Source organism: Staurois parvus, unplaced genomic scaffold (assembly GCF_062004578.1).
Source record: "Staurois parvus isolate SC_StPar_1 unplaced genomic scaffold, SC_StPar_1.0 ptg000011l, whole genome shotgun sequence".
In the NCBI taxonomy this organism is placed as follows: Eukaryota; Metazoa; Chordata; class Amphibia; order Anura; family Ranidae; genus Staurois; species Staurois parvus.
Window position 1 is genome coordinate 29,978,641 of NW_028317807.1, and position 21,765 is coordinate 30,000,405.

The 21,765-nt window shown below is 39.9% G+C and overlaps 1 protein-coding gene across 1 annotated transcript in view; it reads left to right on the forward strand.

Annotated features, from left to right (window-relative positions):
- Positions 1-21,765, forward strand: part of LOC149474147 (uncharacterized) — a 243,718-nt gene that overhangs the window by 185,673 nt on the left and 36,280 nt on the right. Inside the window, exon 8 of the mRNA XM_089672242.1 lies at positions 3,524-3,670. Within this exon, the coding sequence (XP_089528368.1) occupies positions 3,524-3,670 (147 nt within the window). The remainder of the gene's footprint in view (positions 1-3,523; positions 3,671-21,765) is intronic.

A 21,765-nucleotide genomic window follows, 5' to 3' on the forward strand; every position in this document is an offset into this window, starting at 1 on the left:
TAAGCAAGGTAGTTTGAGGGCGAATTTACACCCACTTTACCTCTCCAGCAGCTGTCCTCTCCCAAGGGGGCAGTCTGGTGAATGAATACAACTTACAAACTTTATTTGAAGTGTACAAAAATACACTTTATTCATGTCGCTATGCGCTGCTGTACAGTGCTATGCGGTTCTGTACAGTGTGATATGCGGAATGAATATAGGTTCAGAGTAGTAAAGATTAGGGGGAAGAGGTAGACAGGAGAAGGTCAGGTAATACTTTGAGAATAAGGGTGCTTACACTCCATCATGGCTAAGTAGGGGTGGAAGCAGAATCACTCTCAGCCCACAGTAGAAACTCAGATGAGTAGCAGAACATGGATCCATGCGGTCCAAGTACAAGAGAACTGATCTTCCTTTCCTGTATCTTTCACCAAACGATGTTCTAGGTCTTATATTGAGTCTATCTCATTGGCCCATTCTCCAAGGGAAGGCATGATGGTTGATATCCAGTACTGCGATAACCGTCCTGGTAGCAGCGAAAAAGTGTCATAGGACATCTTTTTATGCAAATTTGAAGGGTCCATGGAAGCTCTGGGGGAAGCGTGAATTGAGGTAATCAGTTTACAATATAGATTGAAAATATATTGCCAAAATTTCTTATGGAGCATGGTGGCAACACCAGCAAATATCAGGTATTGATGGGTTGAAGTGATGAAGAACTGCTGGACATCTATACCATCTGGCTATCAATTTAAAACCCTTTTCTTGGTTTTTGGTGGCTAGAGAAAGTTTATGGGTCAGAATAAAACATTTTTGCCAGTCAGAAAGAGAAATAGTGTGACAGAGCTCCGTTTCCCAGGCCTTTGTATAAAATGGGAGGCCAGAGGAAAATGCATTCAGGAGTAAGGAGTACAGTTGAGAGACCACATGGGTTGGCGGGTCCTCCTGCAGAAGCAAAGACTCAAAATCTGATGGCTTGGCGAGGACGTCTGGTAATGAGGGAAGCAATTATATGACATAGCTTTTTGCCTCTGCAGTCACTGTGCTGGGTTGTGTATTGGCATCGCCGAAGATGTGCGACTGCAAGGACAAGTCTGCCCGAAGAACATGGGCTAGTCTTCTATCATCTTGTTAGCCTCAGGACCCTCATGTGTAAACTCAGATGGAATCTACACAGATGACTCTGGACTAAGTACCAGGGGAGTTCTTTGAAGGTGGGAATAAGTGGGTAGGGGAATCGGTTAGTAAGGGACTTGTCCCAACTGGACAGAAACTTTTTAAAGTGTTGTCAAACTTTTGAATTGTATTTGGTCCCATTGCCAATAGCCTTAGTATTTTTCAATTACAAAGTCTCTAGCTGGTAGTAGCATATTGTTTCAAAACCAAAGTCCATGTTGCATTCAGCCATTGAAGTTTGAGAGGAACCCTTGTATAATCTGACCTTCAAGCATAACATAAACCCAAAAACAAAAAGTTAATATATTGTAGCTTACCAATCTTTGGATGTGGTGGCTGCCTTTGTTTTCTTCTTTTCATGCTTTTATTTTATTATTTTCACTTAGTATTTGGCCAGTAACACACCTCCTGGTTTAGGGTGGCTACAGTAAATCCTCCATTGCATCTATGGAGGAGCAACATAGCAACCTTTGAACAGCAGCATTGTCAATCAATGGAGAGGGTGGTGTTGGGTGGACTACCTGAATTAGAGGGACTTTTCATTACTGACTAACAATGCAAAGTACAACTCCAGCTAACACTTTTTTAAGCAGTTACAGTTTGTTTTCCCTTTTGAAATAGGGAATTTATTTTACATAAATAAAAACTGACAATTGTAATCACCCCTGTCAGTGTTCATTTTTTCAGCCCTCTAACTGCCACCTTTGCTGGACAGCTTAGGCTGTTAAAGGAAGTTGAAAAATGACAGACTTCCCTCACCAGGTAATAAAACTACACTGCTCAAAAAAATTAAAGGAACACTTTTTAATCAGAGTATAGCATCATGTCAATTAAACTACTGGGATATTGATCTGTTCAATTAAGTAGCAGAGGGGGTTGTTACTTTCAGCTGCTTTAGTGTTAATGAAATTAACAACAGAGGAACTAGATGGGCGATACCTGGACCCTACAGAGGTTGCACAGGCAGTCCAACTCCTCCAGGATGGCACATCAATAGGTGTCATTGCCAGAAGGTTTGCTGTGTCTCCCAGAATAGTCTTAAGAGCATGGAGGAGATTCTAGGAGACAGGCAGTTACTCTAGAAGAGCTGGACAGGGCCGTAGAAGGTCCTTAACCCATCAGCAGGACTGATATCTGCTCCTTGTGCAAGGAGGAACAGGATGAGCACTGCCAGAGGCCTACAAAATGACCTCCACAAGGCCACTGATGTGAATGTCTCTGACCAAACAATCAGAACCAACTTCATGAGGGTGGCCTGAGGGCTCGACATCCTCTAGTGGGCCCTGTGCTCACTGCCTGGCACCATAGAGCTCGACTGACATTTGCCATTGAACACCATAATTGACAGGTCTGCCACTGACGCTTTGTGCTTTTCACAGATGAGAATAGGTTCACCCTGAGCACATGTGACAGATGTGAAAGGGAGTGAATTGGAGGATGTTATGCTGCCTGTAACATTGTTCAGCATGACCGTTTTGGTGGTGGGTCAGTGATGGTCTGGAGAGGCATATCCATGGAGGGATGCACAGACATCTACAGACTAGACAATGGCACCCTGACTGCCATTAGGTATTGGGATGAAATCCTTGGACCCATTGTCAGACCCTACGCTGATGCATCCTGGGACCCTCCTGGTGCACGACAACAGCCTCCTGTGGCGAGAGTATGCAGGAAGTTCCTGGAGGATGAAGGAATTGATACCATTGAATGGCCCCCATGCTCGTCTAACCTAAATCCAATAGAACAACTCTGGGATATCATGTTTCAGTCCATCCGACACCGCCAGGTTGCACCTCAGAGTGTCCAGGAGCTCAGTGATGCCCTGGTCCAGATCTGGGAGGGAATACCCCAGGACACCATCCGTCATCTCATTAGGAGCATGCCCCAATTTTGTCAGGCATGCATACAAGCAAGTGGGGGCCATAAAAACTACTGAGTACTATTTTGAGTTGCTGCAATGAAATTTCAGCAAAATGGACTAGCCTGCTGCATCATTTTTTTCATTTTGATTTTTGGGGTGTCTTTGAATTCAGTCCTCTGTAGGTTGATAATTTTAATTTCCTTCAAATGATGGGGCATCCTTACGTTCCTAACACATTACCCAAGCCATATCAGTATAGATATCCAGCATGATATTTTTCCCCATTGAGATCTGATGTGTTTTCAAAGTGTTCCATAAATTTTTTTTAACAGTGTATGCTGCAAGGGGGACTCAGAAAAACAAAGATTGCTGTGTTAATGCTACTGATAGACTGTATCATATATGTAATTTTTTTATTTTGACCATAGTTTCACTTTTAGTTGCTAATAATTGAACTCATCTCTTGCATTCATCCCCTTGATAATCTCATTTCTTGGATGACTTTAGATGGATGACACAAGAACTTCAATGCTGACACCAGATGAGAAGCTATCACATCATCTCAATTGGAGGTTTCAACATGTAGACAGTTGGATGTTACCCAAAGAGACCATTGCAGTAGTAAAACCCATTTCCTCTAACAAACGTCAACAGGTAAGAGAAAATCTTATACTTCCAAAACAAAATATGACACTTAGGTAGATGGGGAATTGTTCACTGTTAGTTGGGTAAGCATTTTTGGAGGCTCCTATGGTTTACATATGAATATTTAAAATTTTGCTAAGACAGCATCAAACCTTAATAAAATAGTAGACACTGGTAATATTGGTAATATTGTGTGTCAGTTTTAGTATTAAGTGTCATACAGCAGTTAACTGACTGATATGTATATCAAAATCCTACCAAGTGTCACATTTTTAGAATTGTAGATTCAAACAGGCGTACTGTACATGTACATAAAAAATATGTAAAGCAGCCAGAGAATGTTAATTAAATACATCTATTTTGTTATGGTTCACATACTGACTCATGTACTCACTGTAATCATTGTATTAGAATGGTGCAGGCCTCTGTGATGGGGCTACATTTCAATACATGTTCTACAATTAAAAAAACACATTGATTCTTCAGCACACAGAAGTCTTTCTATCGTCACTCCCTCCCACTTCTAAAAAAAGAATTGCAGATAAACACCATGAAGGTACTTCAGTCAAACTATGGCCAATGTATCCAAGGCATTTCTTCACCACAGGTAACACTTTAGGGAAAACCTTCACCGATACTGAAATTGCATATTATTGGTGACCTCCTTCTCAAAATATTGTTTGTTGGTTGTTTCTGACTTTAGACACTAACTCCCAACAGGCAACCTGATCGGAAAATTCTAAATTAAGGCTGGCTTCACAGAGCGACATTGAGTTCCGACAGTGGGACTCTCCACTATCAGAGTACTGTGAACCAGGCCAGCAGTTGCAGCCCTTATCTGATGAAAATTTTCCAGCATGATCATTTGACAGAAGTCCATTTATCACACAAATTCTCTCAAACAGGGAGGGCCACATGTGGATCCATCTGTACCCAGCCTAAATCAGAACACCTAATCTGCGTAGTTGCTCAAAGGCAGTGATTCTGAAAGTTTTGAAACCAGGATCAGCATTACAGCAATGGAACTCGTTTTTTTTTTTTAGAAAGAATATTGAGCAATGACAGCCTCAATACTTCCTCAGTGCATATTTCCTTTTAGATTGTATCTTCCATATCTTCCATGTTTTAGATATGAAACCAACATACTCCACATTTTTAAGCAAAGTAATAGAAGCAAACAAGGCAAACTACAACCATATTTAAACAGTTTGCTATAATTTCTGTGTTCTGTTTCCTAAATCAATATTGGCATCTAGACCAAGTTAATATAATGGTGTCTCCTGTGTAGGAAAAACTGTAAATGCCTGCTGCCTTATGTAAAGTATGGATGAGGTTTGGGTTTGCTGCCACCATGGTTCAAGGCAAACTCTTGTGGAAATTCACCAGACAGAATTCTAGGTAACTATAAAGCCTTGCCTTTAAAGGCAGTTGGCTTAGAAGGACCATTAACAGGACTTTTGGATAAGCCAACCCCCTCACTATAAAAGGGCAAGGTCATAGGAGCCATATTAAAGTGGTTTAGCTCTACTAGGGAAAGCATATAAAGTGCTCTTGACAAATTGCATACATAGCGATTAGCATAGGGCTTGTATACACTGGCAGTTACACAATGTTAAAGTAGATGTAGACCCATACTGAGTATCATGTAGGCATCAAAATGCTGTGTATCTTACATATTTGGGGGGATGGAGGAAGGGGAGGGTTATTATCTTTTCTATTCATTTGTTACATCTTAATGCTGCTGAGGTCCTGCACATGTCCTGCAAATTGTGGGAAACAGGCAGTGTTTTTTAACCCTATAACACAGAGGGGGTTTTACTAAAACTGTTGCACTCAGAATCTGGTGTAGCTATGCATAGTAAGCAATCAGATTTTTACTTCAGCTTGTTCAATTAAACTTTTACAAGAAAACCTGGAAGCTGATGGTTTCTATGCAGAGCTGTAATCTACACTTTTACAGTTTTAGTAAATAACCCCCAGAATATCCAAACAATGACCTTTATATCAATATCAACAACTTATTTTCTATTAAAGCTAGAGATGAAAATAAAAATAGACTTCCCAAGTGATATTATCATGGTAAAGCTTATATTAGATTTAAGTGGTTGGGCGTACATCTACCTTAGCCTTTTCAAGAGCTGCCTTTTTCACAGCACCTCATTGCAAAAATAAAAATATAAAAACACAGCACCCAAAACACCACATATCTTCAGCCCAAATGCACCTCAACTCCCTCTCATATCTCCATATACCCATTTTCCCTAAATATCAGCACCAAATCTACAAATTGGCCTGCACCAGGAGAGTTTGCAAAGGTGATGAGGTAGAATAGGATAAAATGTGGAAACACATACAGGGTGATGTTTTGCTACACTAGAAATGTAACCACTTTCCGACCACCAGCAGTACATTTACTGCTGGTGGGTGGCTCCCCCAGGCACTATGATGTATCCATATGTACACTGGACACAGTGGTTTGCAGTGCTTGACATCGGGCCAATGTGAGCAATCTGGATTGCTGTGCGATCACATGTCAGATAGTAAACAATAGCCATGAATGGAATCCATTCAAAGACATCATTGTATACTACTCGGTGTGATCTGTGATTGGCCATCAGTTATCATATGGTACCTGGGCCATTCACAGCACCCTGTACCATGTAATAGCTGTGGGTCAATCACAGCATCACAATAGTAAACAATGAGTCATGAATGAAAGTCATTCATGGCAGTTCAAATGATTGCTGTTACAGTGATCATAACTGTAAAAAGCAATCACAGTGTAAAAAAAAAAGCCCCTGATCACCCCCCAGAGTAGTACAGAGTCACTATGTTGACACTGAACTATTCTGGTGACATTATGTAAAAAACGTTTGTGAAAAAAACAACTCACAATTTTGTTTAATTTCTTCACTTACCACAAAATTGTGACAAAAATTTACAACTTGAAAAACCTTACCATGCCTCTTACTTAATATCTTGGACTGTCTACTTTCCAAAGTGGGGTAATATGGAGGGTATTTGTACTGTCCTGCCATTTTAGGGCCTCAAGAAATGAGACAGGCAGTCAGTACATCGATCAGTTTTCAAATATACTGTATATACCATTATTTGTAGACTCTATAACATTCACACAAACACTTATTTGGGTTATTTTTTACTAAAGAAATGTAGCAGAACACATTTGGCCTAAATTTTTAAAGAAAGAATATTTGTTTGCAAAATTTTATAAGAGACTATGCAAAACGTCTTTTTTTTTTATTTTCAGTATTTTTTCACTTATATAGCAAAAAAAAGGTGGTGATTGAATGCAACCAAAATAAAGCTCTATTTGTGTGAACAAAATGACATAAATTTCATTTTGGTACAGTGTTGCATGACTGAGCAATTGCCAGTTAAAGTAGAATAGTGCCAAATAGCAAAAAATGCCCTGTTCATGAAGGGGTAAAACCTTGTGGAGATCAAGTGGTTAAATGTATTTTATCCTAAACACTTAAGAAAAAATTGACCAGCAGCAGGCAGTGGCATAGCATGGCAGCCGGGAGGGTCGCCCTGTGCACCAAATTTAAAGGGACGCAGAAATTAGTCCTGGATCATCCACAAGCTCCACACTGTGACTGATCATTGTCCAATCATGGCATTAGCTGCCCAGCACTGTGCTGCTGCCCTCTCTACCCCAGGCCAGGCCTGGAGTCTCCATAGCGCTTTCAACTGTTACCGCACCAATCCCAGTTCTGGCTCCTTTGCAAGGGGAGCCAGCTACATCTAGCAGTGGGGGAGTAGGAGGCAGCAACAGCTCACATCGGATACCCCACCAGTCCTATCTGGCCAGGTCCTCAGAGAACATCAAGTGGTGTGCAGGGGATGTAATTGGAGCACTGCTTTGTCCTTCTTTTCTCTGTTTCTTCTCTTTTTTTTCCTTCCTCTCTTTCTTTTTCTCTCTTTATCATTTTCTTTTTGTCTCTCTCTTTCTCTTCCTCCCTTTTGCTTTCTCTCTTTCTCTTTTTTAAAAATATTTCCCCCCATTTCTCTTGTTCTACAGTATATATTTTTCCCCTCTTTTTCTCTCTCTCTCTTTCTTTCTTTTTAACTCTTTTTCTCCTCTTTAATTTTTTTCTCTCTTTTCTCTTTTTTTCTCTCTTGTTAGGGGGCTCAAATTACTTGCCTTGCCCCAGGCACTGACAAACAACTCTATGCCACTGGCAGCAGGGCACTTTGTGAACATACTGAAGAAGGAAAAGGCTTAGACACAAGGCAAGTGTTTAATCACACTAAAAATAAAAGTGCACTGTCATACGCAGTAATTTAACATATCCTAGAATTATAGTTCCAACTGTGCAGATACAATAAAGGAAAGTGTTTTTCCAACACAGTCTGCTTGAATATACTAAAATGATTCAACGCAAGTCAGTTTTTTCTAACAGCAATTTAATTCTTTTAAAGGCCATGAAAAAAATGCCAATCTGAATGTTCCCGAGGACTGCAACCTGGGATCTGTTCTGCAACAAAATCCATCACTCCTTTCAGGGTACAGTGGTGAATACCAGTGAGCTCCTTAGCTTTGCACATTGGTTCATTAGTAATTTAGTAACTGGCACCACATTTTCAAGACAAAGAGCACACACTAAATGAAGAGGCATAACGCAGCAAAAGCAGCGCTAAATGTTGAGACAAAAGGCACAGAGAGTTCTCTTCTAAAAAAAATTAGAGCTTTCTCTCTTTTTGGATTTGAGGGGGGTCAATTCATTTTCTAGCAAAAGGAAGATGGGGTAAGAAATAAGGAGAGATTGCTAATTTTATCAGTAACATCTGCAGTGGGCATTTGGTAGTTCTCTGTGATCCAGGGCTGAGTCAGCTTCTCAGTCACCTATCCCCCAGCGCTGAAGGCTGTCCAGCCAGTGATACATCCTTGACACACTGTCGTCCATGGTATGATCTCTTGTAGGTGTTTTAATTACAGCCTTGCCATTTTTGTTCCTGTTTGCTTGACCAGGGCAGAGACAGCCTTAAGAGAAAAAAATATAAAAATTTAAAAAAAAAGTAGAAAAAAATGTACATGTGTAAATAATAGTGGTGACAGATGGGAAATGTTAATGTAGGACTTTACAGGCCATGAACCAGAAGAAAAGAGCTGTTTTTGCCAGCTGGTATAGAAGTGGTTAAAGGCCCACATGGGCATGGATAAGTGGTAGGGGTTTAGGTCCATTTTTTGTTACACAACAGCAAAAACCTGGAATAGGAATGCTGCTTTGAATTCCAAAGCGTCACATCAGGGAAGTGGGGGAAACCTATGGCAGCTTTACAAAATTCATTTGAATCCACCTTGCAGCATTTTTCCCAGCTGCCAACAATTTACCCAGATTTCATTGTCGTCCTCGCTTATGATTGCTTGATCGGGGCAGAGACTGTCTTACGAGGAGAACCAAAACTATAAAAAGTAATTCTGTTAACAATTTTTAACAAAAATGAATGTACTGAACAGTGTTAATTTTGACTTAAAATTTCAATTTAGTTTTAGTCAGTCTTTTGACTAAAATGCCATTTTAATTTTAGTCATATTTTAGTCATCTGAATTGTTTTCATTTTAGTCATATTTTAATCGACTAAAATCTCTAGTACATTTTAGTCGACTACAATCATCTACATATCAGTTGACTAAAATCTCCAGTACATGTTAGTTGACTAAAATCTAATGCGTTTAGTTAAATTGTAATGCTTTATTTAAGCATTTTTCTAGAATTGCCAAACTCCTAGAGTAAAAATCTAATAACTTTATTATTTATGGTATTATGGTCTGCACTACAGACACAGATTTAGCCATTGTGATATATAACATCTATAGTTAAACGTAAATAGTTAAACAGAAGTGCAACTTAAAAAAATAAAAAGGCTTTTCTTCTATTTTTTTCTTGATATTTAATGTTGATAATATATTCTGGTAATATGTGCAATGGCATTACAGCCAATAGTGTTTACAGTTTTTTTTTTTATATTTTAATTTTCTTTCAGCATCTTAGTAGATGCCCTCTACTTATTCCTATGTGGTAGTGCAGTGTTAATTTTGACGTAAAATTTTGGTTTAGTTTTCCTCAGTCTTTTGGCTAAAATGCCATTTTAGTTTTAGACATATTTTAGTCTTTTGTCTAAAATGTCATTTTAGTTGAGTTGTATTTTAGTCATCTGAAGTGTTTACTTTTTAGTTGTATTTTAGTCAGCTAAAATAGTTTTAATTTATTCAACAAAAATATTTTCGTTGACGAAATTAACACTAGTACTGAAGGATAGAAGCTGTTTTTACCAGTTCTTTACTGTGTAAGGCACTATTCTCCCAATAGTACCCAGATCCTCTTCTCATGCAATAATAAGATAGACGTAGGAGAAGGTGGAGGACAAAGAGGTAAAAGAGGTATAGCAGGAGAAGCAGAAGAAGGTTACATGGCTTGGCATGGCTTGACACATACTACCTCTATGTGGCAGCACCTCTATCTCTTCTTTTAGGCTTGCATGTCTTTTGTTTGGATTGGGGAAGGGCACACAACCTTTGACTGTAGGATTCTACTCACTCCCTCTCCCCTATGCACTTACTGCTGCCCACCTTTCCACAATGTGGAGGGAAGAAAAGACATCAGCAAATAGAGGGGTACAACTAGAGGTTGGGGGAGGGCTCACCTATGGTTGTTGGTTTTTCCCAATAGCCATGCCTCCAGTGCCTTGGTTATAATGAAATAAATATATGAAAAGATACAACTGGTTGCCAAATGCCTGGGAGGAATAAGATTATGCTGGCATCAGTCCATGCATTTCTATTACCTCCAACTCAGACATGGTATTCATATACTTTCCCCGACTCAAATTTTTAAATTACTTACAATCTGTGCGGGAGATGAAAGGATTAATTTCCCACTGCTATGAGATGGTACTTTTACCATACTTAGAGGGATACCCATGAAGGACCAAGAGTAAATGGGAAGCCGATGTTGGTAGTCTGGAGGAGGATCAGTGGAATAATGCCTTGGCAGCTATTTCATCTTGCTCTCTAAACACAACCCAAAGACTTTCACAATTATACATTGTGCTGTGGGCTCATCTCTCCCTGCCACCAGAGGCTGGAGATGTTGTGGTAGATCCATCAGGAGAATATTGTGAGGGATGAAAGTAAGGAATGAGGACCAAGAGAGGTGCTGGCCTTTCTTACATAGTTCTATTTGTTTATGAGGGGGCTGGGGAGTAGTGTTTGCCATAATTAACCTTATCTGTTCTGTGCAGGCAGATCTTCATTATCAATTGTAACTAGATTTGAACACTGCCTGTCCTAGAAAAGGGTTAAAGGTTTAGGGGCTGGGTTTCTTGCATTGTATGTTAATGAGGTCAGACTTGGGACAAAATTACTCTGGCATTGTTCAAAAAACCTTCCATCAGCCAGGAAAAGAAAAAAAAAAAAAGATTTCGGCATGCTGTGTGAATGGAAACACATAAGAAACATATAGTGGGGTTTTCTCAAATTTGAAAGCAAAAGTAAAATTACACTGTAAGCCTAGTTAATTGTAAAAGGTACATCAAACAATACTGTTAAAACAATGATGAAAGCTTGGCTGTTCATCATTGTTTTAACAGTATTGTATCAATTTATTTTTTATATAGTGACTAATAAAAGTTCTTAAAATCTTTTTAATATATGCTCTTTTTTATATTTTTGCACCTTAAAAATCCCACATTTTTCAGCTCTGTATTTTCAATTGCAGGGATGTGGTGCAATTTGTATATTGTGTCACCCACTTCTCACTTTCCTTTACTTTTTTTTATGTATTTTAAATGATTGGTGTTTTCCCTGTCAGCATTAAAAAGGAACTATTCCCCTCTGTACAGTAATTTAAAAAAGTTGTTTTCATGCTAGAGTACGACAAGACTTCATAAAAAGGTAATTTTAAGTTTACCTTAAAAATGCTTCCTGCTTCATTTTACATGATACACCTGAGTTTTCAGCCTTTCACTCTCCTGTCCTCTATTTCTCAAGCTCATGGTAGGCAGAATTAGGATGACATTATCTTTCTGTTTCCTGTAGTACATATCCCATGATTCCTTTCCATGATCAGCGGGGATAGGCATGGTTTAGTGGGCAGGTCTGGGTGGGGTTAGGTGTAATCTACTGTTGATTACCTGCCCAAGGTCACATCACTGCATCTTGAATTATTTGTAGTGAATGTGACTGGCACAAAAGGTGACAATCGAGGTTTTGTCATCACTTGGATGCAGGAAGTGAGGAAAGGGACTGGATAATGAAGGTACCTTTTTATGTTATAGAGCAAGTTTGTTAAAAGGAAAACCTGTCTGTTGATGTACTTATTATGCAGAACATATTTATGTTTAGTTTAAGTCCATAGTTCCGATTTTAATGTCCCCAATGACAGCGCCCAAATCCCTGTTTCTTTTTTTGACAATGACTTACCTATTAGTTCCAAAAACTGCCAGAATTTAGGCAAGAGAAGAATTCGCCCAATATGAACTTCAGTGGGACTTGCTGCTAAGTTTTATGGATTTCAGGTACCGTAGTATTCAATGACCCCCTACCCCAGCAAATCAACACAGACAGATTCACTCATTCCCAATGCAGAGAAGGACCCTTTAGTATTGCTGCACATACTGTGTCTCAGCAAGGGGTCATTTTTTGGCTGAAAAGATCAAATTTGTTACAGATAGATTTTTATTTTTAATTTCAATGGCAGAGAATCACTCCACTATCAGAACAGTTTTGATGGGGTTCACCCTGCTTAAACTCCTGCAGATCCACTGTTCTCTGTCCCTCTAAATATGGCTACCAAGAAAATTTGGGTCCATCCCACCATGGAAACACATTCCTTTGAAAAGGAAAACTCACCAGATTTGCTTCCAGGAAGGCTATATAGTTAGATACAGGACCTTTATAACTTAATAGACAATACACGAGAAAGAGACTTATTACAGTTGCTGTCTAGTTTTGTGTGGTCTATATGTGATGCTCTGCGCTTGGATAATTCACTGCTCTCAGCTGTGTCACACTTACTAGAGGACAGTCTGTTTTCATTTCCCAGCTGTGCATTGTGCAGACATCTGCCTGTGTGTGATTTATCACTCTCTGAAGGTTCTTTTGCCTCTAGGCCATTCTGAAACTTGGGAATCTTAGCAGCATAATCTTCCACACTGGGTTCCAAATGATCAGGACATTTATGTGTGTTAAGTTGCAGGGCAGTAGAGTCCTATGAGACTTAAAGGCTCTCTATGTCCTTGAGCTGTGGATACAAGACAGATGATCTGCTTTCTTTCGTGTAGGTAGTAAACAAATGCCTCGACTTTCTCTTGTGTACCCTGTAACTTATTGAAGTCTATTATTACTAGAATAGGCAGACATTGAATAGGAGTAAGCCTTATTACTGCTTTCTGACTTTTTTTTATAATTTTCTTGTTGATTAATATAAAACTTTAAAGGGCAGTGTTTACCAAGCAACTAAATTCAAAATGAAATAAAATCTTTTAGCAATGCCGATTTGTAAGAATAAGAATCTTTACTCTTCACTTATTAAGTTAGTGTGTAGGTAGGTGCAGGTTGATCTTCCAACATAGGTGGTGCTGTTGCATCCAGGGAGAGTGGAGAACAGGAGCTATATCTATTCCTCTTAGGCCTCTGTACGTGTTATCGGGAGGTCATCTTTAGTGAGGGCAGAGCTTACAAGAAGGCACGGTTCACTGCAAGTAGCGAGCATTCTATTTGAGGCTAGTTGAGGGGCAGGAACCTGCATGACAGGGAGAAAAGTGTACATAGCACAGGGAAAGGTTCCAGAGGAGGAGGGACAGCGTAGAAGTGCAGTCTCACCTCTCAGGGACAATTACCTGTGCTGTTACAGTCATGGCCAAAAATATTGGCACCCCTGCATTTCTTTCAGATAACGCACCACTTCACCCAGAAAATTGTTGCAATTACAAATGCTTAGGCATTCTAATGTTTATTTCTTTTGTTTGCATTGGTATGACACACAAAAGTGGAAAATCAAAAAGCCAAATCTGACACATTCCACTTAAAACTCCAAAAATGGACTGGACAAAATTATTGGCACCCTCAATTTAATATTTGGTAGCACACCCCTTGGAAAAAATAACTGAAGTCAATCGCTTCCTGTACCCCTCAATGAGTTTCTTCCACCTCTCTTCTGACATTTTGGACCACTCTTCTTTCACCAACTGCTCCAGGTCTCCCAAATGCTGTTTTGAGATCTCTCCACAGGTGCTCTATGGGATTGAGATCTGGACTCATTGATGGACAGTTCAGTCCTCTCCAGTGCTTTGTCTTAAACCATTTCTGGGTGCTTTATGATGTGTGCTTTGGGTCATTGTCCTGCTGTAAGACCCATGACCTCTGACAGAGACCCAACTTTCTGACACTGGGCCCTACATTGCACCCCAGAATTCTTTGGTGGTCTTCAGATTTTATAATGCCATTCACACTGTCAAGACATCCAGTGCCTGAAGCAGCAAAGCAACCCCAAAACATCAGTGAACCTCCACCTTGTTTGACTGTAGGGACTGTATTCTTTTCTTTAAAGGCCTTATTTCTTTTTCTGAAAACAGTAAAATGATGGGCTTTACCAAAAAGCTGTATTTTTATTTCGTCTGTCCACAGCACATTCTCCCAAAGGATTTTGGTTTCCTCAGGTGAGTTCTAGCAAACTCCAATCTGGCTTTTTTTTATATTTCTGTGTCAGCAGTGGGGTCCTCCGTGGTTTCATACCATAGCGTCCCTTTTCATTCAGATGGCGATGTATAATGTGAGCTGACACAGTTGTAACCTGTGCCTGAAAATCAGCTTGAATTTGTCTGAAAGTTGATAGAAGTTCTTTAGCCACCATTCGAAAAATCCTTTGTTGCAATCTTTGGTCACAAACTTGGAATGCAATTATTTCATACAATTTTGAGATGTCAATAATTTTGTCCAGTCCATTGTTGGAGTTTTTCTCCACTTTTTTGTGTCATACCAATACAAACAAAAGAAATGAACATGAGAATGGCTAAACATTTGTAAATGCAAGGGGTGAATTACCAGATAGAAATGCAGGGGTGCCAACATTATTGGCTATGACTATATTTATTTGTAGTCTCCACCTTTCAGAAGAGAAAGTGTCAAACCGTAAAGCCCTAGTAGAAGCTGATCTGTCCCTTTCTGAGTTTAGGGCTCTTAAATTTCAAACTCGACTTGAGAGAGAAAATGGACAATAACAAAGGCCTTAGATTTTTTTTTAGTATGTTTCTGACAGTTTGCTGTATGACAATCCTATAATTGTAAATTATCATAATCAAGTCAGTGCAGCATGTACAATGGAGTTTTGTTTTTCTAAATCAGGGAGGGGAACAGCACCAAATGAATTATTTTTGTGTTTTGGTGTGTGTCCAATTACCTGACTGCTTCTGACAAAATTATTTCTGCAGCTGCTTCTTCACAGTCACCAGATACTGCCCTTGTGTCTCTCTTTTGGCACTGTAAAGGTTAACAGAAATTGTGGCTACTCACACAATTCATGGGGAAATAAAGTGAGGGTAAATCCATATGATGAATTGCCACCGGAACAAAAACAGGGGCAAAATTGGTGACAACGGGACCATTTATTTAAATGACAAATGCTTAAGACAAGTTATCACATTGGAAATATATCCTCTCACTTCCTGTTGGGTCTGCAAGGGAAATCTCCCGTGAGATACAAATGTAAGGGAAAAAAAAATGAAAAGACATGATATTTATGCAGGTGGGAGAGGTGGTTGTACCTGGCATGCTGCAAGTCAGTCAATCACATTCAGCAGATGGTACAACAATAAACACTGCCTATAGACATATAATTACCATTGGTGGGTCTGTGTCCTTCTATTTCACCACCACCCTGTACAGGATGGGGACCTTGGCTGTGCCGCTCTGCTCCCATTGCTATTGGAGACAGACTGCTGATGGAAGGAGTGCCGATAGCATCTCTCTAGCTGCTAGAGGCCATCCCACCTGTTATAGGTACATGCTAACGACAGGCTATTGGCTTCCATTACCCTTGGTAATCACTTGACTGACTTCACACCAGGATGACTCTTAGTGTGGGGTCTCTTCATACCCCAATGTGTTCAGTAACCCAAAACTGTAAACCAAGTATAAGATGTGCTAGTTTCTTGAATCAAACTCCTCTAATAACTTCAGACAAGGCAGGAAGCAAAGTTTGACTCTTCTAAAGTAGACGTGTGCGGTTTGTTTGAATTTCTATTTGGAATTAGACACATTTTTTTTTGTGTATTAACAATTTTTATTGATTTTCACATAAATATATATATATATACACAAGAAGTAACACAAAAGAAAGAAAGAGCACATCGATGGTGAGGTCTGCATGGTCACATATTAACATATTAATGTCATATAGCTACAATGGGAAGGCCATCAGAACTGTACATTTGTAGAAAGGTGGAAGGAGAAGTTGTCCCATGGGAGCCAAACTGCCTCAAACACAGTGGTCGAGCAGTCATGTATAGCAGTTAGGTACTCCATCCGTCTCACATCAGCAATAATTTTAAACAGAGTTGACATCGAAGGACGTGTAGCGGATAGCCAACACATAGGAATGCTTCTTCTGGGCGCAGTCAGAATATGTGTGGTGAGTTTCCTGGCCAGTCTGGCAAGACCTGGGAATGGCAGGCTCAATAAAAAATATATAGGCTCAAAAGGGAGAGAGGTATGCAATAACAATTGTAAAAAAGACAAAACCTCTTCCCAAAAAGGGACAATGGATCCACAGGTCCAAAAAATATGGAAGAGGGAGACAAAGTCTTTCCCACAACGCCAGCAAGCAGAAGAAGCATTCTGGTTAAAAGCATAAATAACCTTGGGAGTTTTGTACCACAGCATCAGAATTTTGTATGTATTGTCTTTATAAACCACACAGACAGAAGATTTAGATGTGTTGTCCCAAATTTTGTTCCATTGCGTAAGACCAATGTCACATTGCAAAAACTGGGACCATTTGCGCATGTAATGGTGAGTGTCGTTAGAGAGGGGGGCAGCATCCATAAGAAGTTTATATATATTGGAAAATGAACCCTTTTGATGTGGACCTTGTATGCACAGACACTCAAAGGGAGTAGGTTTCCTAAGAGTCAGTGTGGGAGACATGGTGCAAAAAAAATGGCGCATCTGGAGATATATATTTATATATAAATGTTGGGTGGGCAGGTCTTTTTTCTGGAAATATGAGAATGGCTGCAGCTTCCGAGTAACAGAATGTACTAGGTGGTGCAGTTGGAAGAGCTTGGCCGAGGCCCAAGGGGACATCCGGGACACGGCCAAACTATCAGAAGGTTAGGGTTAAAGAGGATATTAGTTAGTGGGGAGCAGTCTGAAGTCAATGCAAACCTAGTCTTACATTTCCGCCATATACTCATAGAAAATTGCATAAGCCCAAGGAACAGACGACGGATAGGGGTAGGGTCTACGACCAGAGGAGAGAACAGGGATGAATTGGAGTCAGTTGTAAAGACACAATCTCAGTCCACAGATTTTGGGGGGACTGAGTGGACCACGATGTAAGGAAGCGGAGGTGGGTAGCAAAATAGTAAGTCACAATATTTGGTGCCCCAAGGACTCCTCTAGAACGCAGAGAGAGGAGCATACTACGTGTGATTCTATGTCGCTTATTATGCCAAATGAAATGCAGAAGAGATTTCTGGAGGGAGTGTAGCTTGGATATAGGAACAGGTACAGGGAGAGTCACAAATAGATACAAAAGTTTGGGTAATATAGTCATCTTTATGACATTGATACGACCCAGAAACGATAAGGGTAGGGTATCCCAGAATTTCAAAGAGCGGGAAATAGCTAAAAATGGGGGGGGGGGGGAGTTGGTGTAATATATAGAGGTGTAAGAAGAAGTAAGGTGAGTAATATTTTAAAGAACAGGCGCACCATCGATACGGAAAAGATCCTTGGAGGGACGAGAGGACAGCTGGTGGGATATGGAGTGGAAGTGCTTCAGTCTTAGAAGTATTAACCCTGTAACCCCAGAGAGTCCTGAACTGTCGTAGAAGTTTATGTAATGCTGGGAGGGAAATTTGGGGATTCGAGAGTGTAAGGAGGATATCATCTGCAAATAGGGATGATTTGTATTCATGGCCCTGAGACATTATCCCTTTTATGTTGAGATGGGACCGGATTGCAATAGCCAATGGTTCCAAACAGAGAATAAACAGTAGGGGAGAGAGTGGGCATCCCTGTCAATTACCATTCGACATCTGAAAAGGAGGCGAAAGAAAAGCGGCCATTCTGACCTGTGAGGAGGGATGGGAATAGAGAGCTTTTAAAGCTGCCACGAAAGGGCCACGGAAGCCAAACTTCTCCATAATCCTATACCCACAGTTGATCCAGTTAAACTCAGCAAAGCATGGTCCAATTTGCTCCTGCATGGGAAAAAATTCTTTCCTGATCCCCTGAGAGGAAATCGGATATTCCCTGGATCAACTTTACCTATAAATGTTAGTATCCAGTTATATTCTGTGTAAGAAAAAATACTGATCACTTCCCCAAAGTAGTACAATGTTACTATGGTAACATTATACTACTTTGGTCATAGTGTAATATGAAACAAATAAATGTGTTTTTTTTTTTTTTTCTGTCTTTTTTTGTTAATTTAGCAAAAGATAAAAACCCCAGCGATGATTAAATACCACCAAAAGAAAGCTCTAGTTGTGTGAACAAAATGATAAAATTTTAGTTTGGGTACAGTATTGCATGACCGCGCAATTATCATTCAAAGTGTGAGAGCGCTGAAACCTGAAAATTGGCCTGGGCAGGAAGGGGGTAAAAGTGCCTGGTATTGAAGTGGTTAATCTCTTCTCAAGAGAGAATAAATTCAGTTCCTCTAATCTTTCCTCCATGCCTCTTATCAGTTTGGTTGCCCTTCTCTGTACTTTCTCCAGTTCCCCAATATTCTTTTTGTGAATTGGTGCCCAAAACTGAACTGCATATTCCAGATGAGGTCTTTCTAATAATTTGTACAGGGTTAATATATCTCCCTCTCTGGTCTATACCTCTTTTAATACAAGAGAGGATTTTGCTCGCTTTAGAAACCGCAGCTTGGCATGCCGTTATTAAGCTTGTGATCTACCAGAACTCCCAGATCCTTCTCCACCATTGATTCCCCCAGTTGTACCCCCCCCCCCAGTATGTATGATGCATGCATATTCTTAGCCCCCAAGTGCATAACTTTACATTTATCAACATTAAACCTCATTTGCCACATAGTTGCCCAATTAAACAGTGCATTGAGGTTGGCGTGTAAATTGAAGATATCCTGTAAGGATGTTATTCCACTGCACAGCTTGGTGTCATCTGCAAAGACTGAAATGTGATTTTTAATCTGAGACCCTATATTGTTTATAAATATATTAAAAAGTAAGGGTCCCAACACTGAACCTTGGGGTACACCACTGACAACCCTAGACCATTCAGAGTAAGAATCATTAACCACTACTCTCTGAATATGATCTTTTAGCCAGTTTTCTATTCATTTACATACAGACTTTTCCAAGCCTGTAGATTTTACCTTACACATTAGCCGTGTGTGGGGAACTGTGTCAAGCGCTTTTGCAAAATCCAAGTATACCACGTCCACTGCCACCCCTCTGTCCAAGGTTTTGCTCACCCCCTCATAAAAAGAAATCAGATTTGTTTGACAACTTCTGTCTTTCATGAATCCATGCTGTCTGTTACTTAAAATATTTTTTTCCAGAAAGAACTCATCTATGTGGTCTTTTATTAAAGTCTCCAGTATTTTCCCAACTATAGAAGATAAACTAACAGGTCTATAATTACTTGGTAAAGATTTTGACCCCTTTTTAAATATTGGCACCACATTGGCCTTACGCCAAACCAGTGGTACTATGCCAGTCATTACTCCAATCCAGTGGTACTATGCCAGTCATTACTCCAATCCAGTGGTACTATGCCAGTCATTAAAGAGTCCCTAAAAATTAGAAACAATAGTAATTAAAAATCTACAATTTCTGGGGAAATTGTGTGAAGTGTTCTTGCCTCCACCAGTAGTCTACAACTCACACTCTAGCTTTCATCACTCTGCTGCCTGCTCACACACCTGGGTTCCTATGGCAACTCACTCTACAGCAAGGGCAGAGAAGAGCATTTAAAAACAAACTGCTTAAACTTGCTCACTTCACTGGCAGTTGCCATCTTCAAACGGTTGTAGTTTAAAAACTATAAATCCTACACCAAAGAGCTTTATATTGTGAGAATCACAAGACCCAGACCTACATTGTGATGCATAGTATGAAATATTAAAAATGAAGGCACAGTCACAGTTTAGAAATTGCCCTTCAAATTTGAGGTGGCTAGAGTGGAGTTTCAATGAATGTCAATGGGCGGCGTGAGTTGCAAACAAATGGTCATATTGTGAAAACTATTAGGACTATGGCTTAGCCGTGGACATTTTTAGTGGTAGCAGGGATAGCTGAACGTTTTGATATAAGATATGTGTAGGTGGGCTTGAAAATGAGGGAGTGATGGCAGTTTAGAAATCATGTCCTGATTTTTCAGCTCACACTCTAGCTTTTGTCAGCTCCCACTCTAGTTTTGAACATTCCGCCAATCATTCCTATGGGACCAATTTCACCACAAAAGCGCAGATATTTCGTGAACCATTTGGCGAAACGTTGCACAAAGTAATAGCACACCAATCGGGAACAATCCGCACGTTTCGGTATATTACTGTCTATGTAGTGTAAAAACTGTGGGAGGAGTTAGCGTTTCGAGGGCTCTGAGGAAGAGGCAAGTCCTCGAAACGCGTCAGGCTATTGGATGTCTACACTCCCCATTGTGAACTGTTACTCGGCGTGGTGTTGACCCAGCTGTTCTTTTATGATGTGCCTTGACCTAATTCTCGTTTGTGAGTACAACACCTATTTTATTTCTTATTAAACATTTTTTATGGTAATGCACTAGGTCTATGCACCCTCTCTTTGTTCTTTCCTCATTCAGTATATTTGGATTCCCCCGGTCTGTTGAGGGCAGCAAGGTGTGCATGCTCCAGGACATGCTAAATGTGGTTGTAGCCTGCATCGAGTCCATCCCCAAGCGCAGGAGCATTTGTGTTTGCTGGTTCATGGTAAATTTAGTTATAATAATAAGAATATATGTGAGATAACAGTAAGTGGTCTTGCCATGCAAGAACACTTAATGAAGATTCCCATAATGTTCAAACCATCTAATAAGCCATCCCTGTTGTTCATTAGACCTACTAGCCAACTTTTGGCCCACATATCGCAGCTCCCATGATGGATTTCATACTAAATGCGTGAAAGCTAGAGTGCGAATTCACACTATAGAAACGCAGTCCAGATGCGTTCTGGATCCGTTACCACATGCGCATTTTTAATGTGTTTCAGTGTTTTTTTTAATGTGTTTTTGACATGTTCCAGTGCATTTTTTTCTGCATTCCAGTTCATTTTCCCCCCTCTATTTTTATGTAATTTAAATGGGACATGTGTGTTCCAGTGCATTTTTGGTGCATTGTGGTGCGTTCCGGTGAATTTTTGATGAGTTTTACCGCATTCTAGTACAGTTCTGTGCAGAAAAACTGCAGCCTGTTCTACTTTTTTTTCTGCAATCAGAACGCAATGGAACTGCAAGCACTGATGTGAACTATGACATTGACAACCTACTTTCTGTGCATTTTGGATGCAGAAAAAAAGCAACTGAAATTCATGTAGTGTGAAGTAAGGAAGGAAGCGTCTTAGCATGTTGAAATGGCTGTTATCACTGACATATATTGGATCTTTTTTTCCACTTGTTAGTGTACTCTTGCAAAGGTCTTTCCCAGTTTCACAATTGCAAGGGTTATCGATTTTTTTTTTCATGGAGTTGTTCTTTCAATCATATAAATACTTCTGTACAATCCCTCTCATATCCTTTCTATATTCTTTTTTCTTATGAAATGAATGTGTTAAGTTAAACATCAACATCTCCAATTAAAACCTTTCCCTCTCCCTCTCCCTCTTGCTGTTTCCATGCTTTAAATATCAGGGCACAGACCCCACATGGG